General features: G+C 39.5%; 1 protein-coding gene across 1 annotated transcript in view; it reads right to left on the bottom strand.

Annotated features, from left to right (window-relative positions):
* AMN1 (antagonist of mitotic exit network 1 homolog (S. cerevisiae)) overlaps window positions 1–8,537 on the bottom strand; it is a 56,838-nt gene that overhangs the window by 24,619 nt on the left and 23,682 nt on the right. The window contains exons 3-4 of the mRNA XM_011934141.1: window positions 6,684–6,905; window positions 6,305–6,361 (exon numbers count right to left, since the gene is read on the bottom strand). Coding sequence (XP_011789531.1) covers window positions 6,305–6,361; window positions 6,684–6,905 — 279 coding nt within the window. The remainder of the gene's footprint in view (window positions 1–6,304; window positions 6,362–6,683; window positions 6,906–8,537) is intronic.

The following is an 8,537-nucleotide window of genomic DNA, read 5'->3' as shown; positions in this document are numbered from 1 at the left end:
AAAAAGAAAAAGAAAAGAAAAGGAGAAAAAAAGGAAGAAGAAAAAACAAACAAAAAACCTCTTGAACAAGGAGACTTGATGAGCTTTTGTGTTGGTGAATGCATCCACATGCTGGGAGGGCAATGTATCCCAAGTCCACGGGGACAGAGGCTCCTGCGCTTCCAGACCTCACCCTATGTACTCTTCATCTTGCTGTTCATCAGTGTCCTTTATAATCTTTTAGAATAAACTGGTAAATGAAACAAAAGTGATTCCCTGAGTTTTGTGAGCCATTCTGACAAATTATCGAATGGAGGATGAGGTCATGGAAACCCTCCATTTATAGTTGGTCAGTCATGTGTACCAGAGGCCTGGTCTTGCAATTGGCATCTGAAGTGAGGATAGTCTTGTGTGACTGAGCCCTTAACTTGTGGGATCTGATGCTAACTCCAGGTAGATAGTGTCAGAATTGAATTAAATTGTAGGGCACCCAGATGGTGTCCAGAGAGTTAGAGAATTTTTTGGTGTGAAAAAACCCAACACATTTGCTGTCAGAAGTGTGGTGTGAGTGTAGAGAAATGTGGTTTTATTGAAGAAGTTCTTTTTAGCAAGTTTTTATGTAAACATTTTAAAACTTATGCTTCTTTTGCAATATTATGAATATCCTAACTTGCTAACCAAGATGACTGCAAAATATACTCAACTACCCACAGAATTTTCCAGAAACCTAAGTAGGCCAAAAAAGTCCCTTTCTTATATTGAAAAAAAAAAAAGAAAAGCCTGGGCAACATAGTGAGACCTTGACTCTACTAAAAATAAAAAATTAGCCCGGGTTAGTGGTGCACACCTGCAGTCCCAGCTACTTGGGAGGCTGAGGTGGGAGGATCGCTTGAGCCTGGGAGGTTGAGGCTACAGTGAGCCAAGATTGTGCCACTGCATTCCAGCTTGGGTGACAGAGCAAGACACGGTCTTAAATAAATAAATATAAATAAATATTAATGCAAACCAAATATTGAAAAAAAGAGATCTATGGGGGGAAAAAGGTAAAGATTCACTAATTCATGTAATAGTGACACTGAACAATGCAGTTTGTCTAGCTATTAAAAACTATACATTACACAAACTGATAGGAGAATACCTGGTAACTTTACTCTGATGATTAATTCTTTTGCAATATGGCATCAAAAAAGCCTTAACAAAATATGAACCGGTCATTTCTTGTTCCACTATACCAGGCAAAATATTTAAAATACAGACATATGTATCCTTTTTTTTTTTTTTAGTTTTAATTTTAATTTTGTTTTTTTTTGAGACAGTCTTGCTCTGTTGCCCAGGCTGGAGTGCAGTGGCACAATCTCGGCTCACTGCAACTTCTACCTCCCAGGTTCAAGCAATTCTCCTGCCTCAGCTTACCAAGTAGCTGGGACTACAGGCACATGTCACTATGCCTGGCTAATTTTTTGTATTTTTTAGTAGAGATGGGGTTTCACTGTGTTAGCCAGAATGGTCTTGACCTCCTGACCTCGTGATCCGCCCGCCTAAGCCTCCCAAATTGCTGGGATTACAGGTGGGAGCCAACACGCCCAGCCTATTTTTTCTTTCTTTGAGACAGAGTCTCTGTGTCACCCAGGCTGGAGTAGTGATGCAATCTCGGCTCATTGCAACCTCTACCTCCCAGGCTCAAGGGATTCTCCTGCCTCAGCCTCCTAAGTAGCTGGGACCACAGGGTGCACTACCATGCCTGGCTAACTTTTGTATTTTTTGTAGAGATCAGGTGGGGGTGGGGGACAGTTCACCATGCTGGCCAGGCTGGTATCAGACTCCTCGGCTCAAGCAGTCTGCCGGCCTCCCAGCTAAAAAAAGTGCTGGGATTACTGGCATAAGCCACCTAGCCTGGCCCATGTTTATTTTAAATATGTTTAAAATACAAGGTAGTGACTTACCCACTGTCTTTCTTAACTTTGAGCACTGCTTTATAAGCAAGAATTCTAACTCGGATTATTTTCTTAGTCTGAATGTTTTTACTGATAAACATAATTTGTATTTCTTTGACTTCTTCATACTCTCTTTTGACGTATTTTCTCCCTTACTCCACAGTTTTACCAGATAGTGAATAGTAATCTACACAGTGTTAATAAATATACCTTCTGAAGTTACAGAAACTCGGTTCCCTTTTGAAGAATTTAAATTTAATTTCTTCAGTTTTCTACAGTTAGACAAGTGCAGGAGAGCAGCATCTGATATATCGCAGCTCCGTAGGTCTAGAGTTTGGACTTCAGGATGTAAAATCTGTAACAAATAAGTGATTTTGAAAAAATTCTTTCTTTCTATAAATATAAATATTCCATATTCAGTGTTTTGGTGGTCATAACAGACAAGTGGCTGCTGTAAAATACAGCAAAGAATACAGAAGCATATCCATGTGGAGACAGACACATCAAGCAGGGGAAAACCACATCTACTTCCAGCGGGAGGTGCAGCTCTCAGTGCCAGCAAAGTCCTTCTTAGGACACAAAGTACTGTTGAGATGGCTAATTCAGGAAAAGGATCCGTAGACCTGAGAAGCTTAACCAATGTGGCAGTGAGTAATAATCTTCTGGTAGTTGCTAGCATTAGAGACTCTCCTTATGTGCCTCTGTGCTTAGGAAGTATGAGTCTTTAATCACTTGTATACCTAGTGCTTACAGAGCACTAGTATTGCTTATCTAGAACATTTACCTTCTATATCATTATTTTTGGGAGCTAATACCCCAGTATTACTGGGTATTTTCTTGAGGTTGACAAATAATAGATTAATTCCTAAGATTCTGAGCTCTTTCCTGGGAGTATTTTTCTGTTCTTTTTTTCCAAAATAGAAATGGCTTTACCTTTCTGAAAATAAAATAATGTATTATTATTGTAAAGCATTCAATTTAGAAAAATTATAATAAATTATAAGAATAATGATTTCTATTTATTAGATGCTTACCAGGAAAGGTACTGTCATATACATTATGTTATTTTTTATTTTATTTTATTTATTTTTTGAGATGGAGTTTTACTCTTGTTGCCCAGGCTGGAGTGCAATGGCACGACCTTGGCTCACTGCAACCTCCGCCTCCCAGGTTCAAACGATTCTCCTGCCTCAGCCTCCCAGTAGCTGGGATTACAGGCATGCACCACCACACCCGGCTAATTTTGTATTTTTTAGTAGAGATAGAGGTTCTCCATGTTGGTCAGGCTGGTCTCGAACTCCCGACTTCAGGTGATCCACCCACCTCGGCCTCCCAAAGTGCTGGGATTACAGGCGTGAGCCACAGTGCCTGGCCTACATTATGTTATTTAATATTCTCTCTCTCTCTCAACCCCCACCCCCTGCCCCCCAAGGGATTGGTCATTGCCATTTTACCAATGGAAATTAAGACCCTGAGAGCTTAAGCAGCCAACATAAAGAACATAGCCAAAGGAGCAGAGCTGGGATTGGAACCCAGGTCCTTTTAATTCCAAAGCCTAAACTTTTGACCTCTGTAACTAAAATTACCCATAATACCAATACCCAGAGATAAAATTATATTAGTTTTTTAAAAATGTTAGATCGGGGGTACACATGCAGGTTTGTTACAGGGATATACTGTGTGATGCTGAAGTTTAGGCTTCAACTGAACCCATCACCCAAATAGTGAACACAGTACTTGACAGGTAGTTTTTCAACCCTTGCTTCCCCTCCTCCTTCCTCCCTTTTGAAGTCCCCAGTGTGTATTTTTCCCATCTTTATGTCTGTGTGCACCCAATGATTAGCTCCCACTTATAAGTGAGAACATGCGGTATTTGGTTTTCTGTGTCTGCATTAATTCACTTAGGATAATGGCTTCCAGCTGCATCCATGCTGCTGTAAAGGACATGGTTTTATGGCTGTATATATTCATTTTGATGTTTTTTGAGTTTAAAAAACCCTTTGAAGAACAACAGGATCAGATCACATATAAGATGAGCACTTTTTATAAAATCTATAGATTGTAATTGTATATTATTCCATTTTCTGCAAGTACCATAACTTATTAAATGCATCCTACACTGGCAAACACTTGAGCTGCACATTTAGGTGGTTTTAGGTAGGCAATGTTGTGCCATGATTAAGAACATGTGCTTTGCAGGCAGACTGTCCAAGGTGGAACCCTATGATTGCGATCAAGCTCACTTTTCTCTCTGTGCTTTACTAGCCTTATTATTATAACAGGATATGTTGTGAGAAATAAAGGTGTCTTGCTTATAATATATGCTATACATAACTATGCTTATTATCATAAATTATATTATAATGAATATACCTGTGTACTTTTCTCTCCCTGAGATTTCTACAGGAAGTAAATTGTTGAGTTAATAATAAGCAAATCTTTAGAATTTTTAATAGTTAATACCAAACTGTCCTTCTAAAAGGTTTTTTAAAATCAATTTACACTCTCACTAGCAGGAGATAAAAGTGACAGTTTCTCCACACTATTGCTAACATTGGGTTTGGGGATTTTTTTCAAGTCTCTGCCAAACTGAAAGGCAAACTGTCACTTTGATGACTAGTAAGGTTAAATATCCTTTGATATGTTATTGGACATTTGTATTTTTTCCTCTGAGTAGTTCCTGATTCTTCTGGTTTTTTATTTGGTTGTTTTGTTTTTTCTTATTGGTTTGGAGGGATTCTTTATATTGTCAAGATAAAAAAGCCCCTAGATTTTCATACATATTGTAAATATTTTTTCAAGTTTTTGACTTTGTTTCTTTTTGTTTTCTTCTTGCCATAAGGAAGTCTGCATTTTTAAGTAATCAAACCCATCCATCTTTTTTTTCTTGGTTTCTAACTTTGGTATCATGTTTAAAAAGGCCTTCTCCATCCAGAGAGTACAAAAAGATTTACAAAATACTTCAAAAACAGCCATCCAAAGATGTGTGTAACTTCGTAACAGATGCTGTATCTGGCTTTTTGAATAATGTCATAGGCAGGACTCTTGTTAAGAATGGAGTCTAGAGGGAGAGTACCCAGAAAAATCATGTCTTATTTTTCTATTTCATTTACTCTCTTTACCCCTCCTTTTTAATTCAGCTAAAATTAGGTTTAAAAAATAGTAAGGATTGCCATCAAACAAAAACCTAAGTCACTGAAGTATAAGCTATAAGGGATACAAAGAAATGTGGATGGTGGAAAAGTGAAGAAAACCACCATTTTTCCAGTGTCATAATGGTTCATCTACGAGTCACATATAACATTACATACTTTAACAGAACCATCAACAATAAGAACCCAGAGATATTATTCTACTTCCACAGAGCCAAGCAAACTACACCACTAAGATATCTATGTTCAAATGCAAGCTAACATGAAGAAAATAAATCATTATAATAAAGGTATATCAGGTTAATGCAGAAGAAACGTTAAAGACACATTGAAGTGCAATTCCAATGTGAAGTCACAGGGTTGGTCACATGCTCTAGCATGCAGGCTGGGCACAGTGGCTCACACTTATAATCCTAGATCTTTGGGAGGCCAAGGTGGGTGGATTGCTTGAGCCTGGAGGTTCAAGACCAGCCTAGGCAACATGGTAAAACCCTGTCTCTACAAAAAATACAAAAATTAGCTGAGTGTGGGAGCGGGTGCCTGTAGTCCTAGCTACTCAGGAGGCTGAGATGGGAGGGTCACCTGAGCCCAGGAGGTTGAGGCTGTGGTGAGACATGATTATGCCACTGCACTCTACCCTGGGTGACAGAGTGAGACCCTGTCTTAAAAAACAAACAAACAAAAACCACAGAAAAACACATGCTGGAGTGCTATCATCACAGCTTGCTTCCTTTTGATTACAGGCTTTAGGTAGAAGGTGAAGTGAAGTCAGGGCTATTGTGGAGTCCTAATTAGGGAAAGGGAGTCAGGCTGGCAGGACCAGGGGAAAACAAATAAACTACAAGACTGCTTTTCTTCATGGTCCAGAACATATAAACAAAAAGAGAGGCTGGGTGCGATGGCTCACGCCTGTAATCCCAATACTTTGGGAGGCCGAGGCAGGTGGATCACAAGGTCAGGAGATCGAGATCATCCTGGCTAACACAATGAAACCCCGTCTCTACTAAAAATACAAAAAAAAAAATTAGCTGGGCAGGGTGGCGGGCACCTGTAGTCCCAGCTACTCGGGAGGCAGGAGAATGGCGTGAACCTGGGAGGCGGAGCTTGCAGTGAGCAGAGATTGCGCCACTGCACTCCAACCTGGGCGACAGAGCAAGACTCTGTCTCAAAAAAAAAAAAAAAATTTCTGAGAATATAAACATTTAATCACCACCATCTTTATAATTATTTTAAAATTACCTCTAATTTCTTGGCACAAGGTCCACTAACAAGTGCAATCACACCACTGTCAGATACCTAAGCAAAGGGAAAAAGAAACACAGTCCATGAATCCAGACAATGGAAGTAGAATTTTCTAAAATGTATTCATTATTTAGATATAGTCTTATTGCCTCCCATTCATCAAACATGTGTTTTAGCCATATATAACTTCCACCCTTGTTACTTAATTGAGAGGAATATGCCAAAATATATTGCAATTACTTAACCACTAAAAGCATGAAGTGGTCAATAGTTTCAACGAAAACAAAATGAACTAATTGTTATATGTTCTCATTAGTCATGAAAATACATTTGGTAAACACATAGTCTATATGTTTGAAGCCTATATGTCATTTACCTGAGTAGCTGAAAAGTCAACACACTGCAAAAATGGGCAGTTTTTTCCTAATGCATGTAAGGACACATCAGTAATACTTAAGCAGCCACCTAAATCGATGATCTTTAGCAGCTGGCAATTGAGTGCAAGAGCAACGACTCCTTCATCAGTGAGATTGCAGCATCTTTTCAAAGAAGCTTCATGTAGGTATGAACAAGATGAAGCCACAGCTTTTATTCCTGGGGGAAAATATAATTATGTATCAATGAGCTATATGTATGTATATGTAGACATGAGAAATGTGACTGATTTTCATTTTAGCAATCACCAATTCAATGTTAGCCCTTTTCAAAGTAGTCCGCCTGTGAGGATATACTGATTTTCCAGTGATGCTGTCATTATTCAGAACTCTCTTGGAATGTTTCAGGAATTTTCTACACAGTCTGTAGTATCAGCAATTAATGGCAAGGCTTTATTGTCCACAGGTTAAATTGCTTTTAGGAAATAGCCAAAAGTCATTCAGAACCCAATTAGATAGTTAAATAGTAGGCAATTCTCCTTTTGGTTAAAACAAAAATTTTCAAGTAATCAAGTTAATTTTCTTGTGGACTTTGGAGGGAAACCAAAAGTTAATCTGCACAAATGGTTTCAGTCATGGTCTTCATTCTTACGGTTAGAAATTTATAGCTATGCCTATGTATTCTCTCTCGCTCCACTTTGACTCTGTTCTCAAAAGTGAATTTATTTTCTACCACCATGCTCCTTCTGTTAGCCTGGACCAATCTTACATTTTTCTGAGGGTCAAAAAAGAGAAGTCTTTAAATCCAGTTAAGCTGATATAAGTGTACACTGGAGATGGGTGCACATAAATAAAAGAGTACTTTGGGGATCCTTGGCCCTTTGGTCATAAACAAACATGGTAGCACTGTTAAAAGATACCTTTATGGGACCGAGCATGGTGGCTCATGCCTGTAATCCCAGTACTTTGGGAGGCTGAGGTGGGTGGATCACAAGGTCAGGAGATCGAGACCATCTGGCTAACATGGTGAAACCGCGTCTCTACTAAAAATACAAAAAAAATTAGCCGGATGAGGTGGTGGGCACCTGTAATCCCAGCTACTCGGGAGGCTGAGGCAGGAGAATGGCATGAACCCAGGAGGCAGCTGACCCGAGATCGGGCCACTGCACTCCAGCCTGGGCGACAGAGCGAGACTCCGTCTCAAAAAAAAAAAAAAAAAAAAGGGATACTTTTGTGGGCAAAACACACAGAAGGGAAGATGGTAAAATCATGGGTAGATCATTCCTACTGTTTTCCATATCTTAAGAAAGAACTTTTTTTTTTCTTAAGACCAGTTATTTTATTTACCAGTGTCCAGCATGGAAGATGTGATACAATAAGAACTATATTTGACCTTTGTTCTCTGTCCCTGACATAGAGCTCCAAAAATCTTTGGAATTTCCTGAGTAATAGGAGTACCTTTTGTTAGTCATAATAAGCCCCTTTTGATCACACCTGAGTTTAGGTTAATGAGGTGACAGCACAGGACCCTTAGCCTAAGGTTGGGGCCTGTCTCCAGAAAAATCAAGTGATTAGGTTAGAATATTCAGCTCAGTCCACAGACCTTTGGCGAGGTGGGGGTCAGGGACAGCAGGGAATAGGGGATGGGGATTAAGCTCTATAAAAACTCTTGGGATGGGCGTGGTGGTTCACGCCTGTAATCCCAGCACTTTGGGAGGTCGAGGCAGGCAGATCACAACGTCAGGAGTTCAAGACTAGCCTGATCAACATGGTGAAACCCTGTCCCTACTAAAAATACAAAAATTAGCTGGGCATGGTGGTACACACCTGTAATCCCAGCTACTCAGGAGGCTGAG

The sequence above is a fragment of the Colobus angolensis genome, unplaced genomic scaffold (genome assembly GCF_000951035.1).
Source record: "Colobus angolensis palliatus isolate OR3802 unplaced genomic scaffold, Cang.pa_1.0 Scaffold131, whole genome shotgun sequence".
NCBI classification, from domain to species: Eukaryota; Metazoa; Chordata; class Mammalia; order Primates; family Cercopithecidae; genus Colobus; species Colobus angolensis.
Note: the sequence above shows the minus strand (reverse complement) of the source record. Positions and strands in the feature narration are given on the sequence as shown.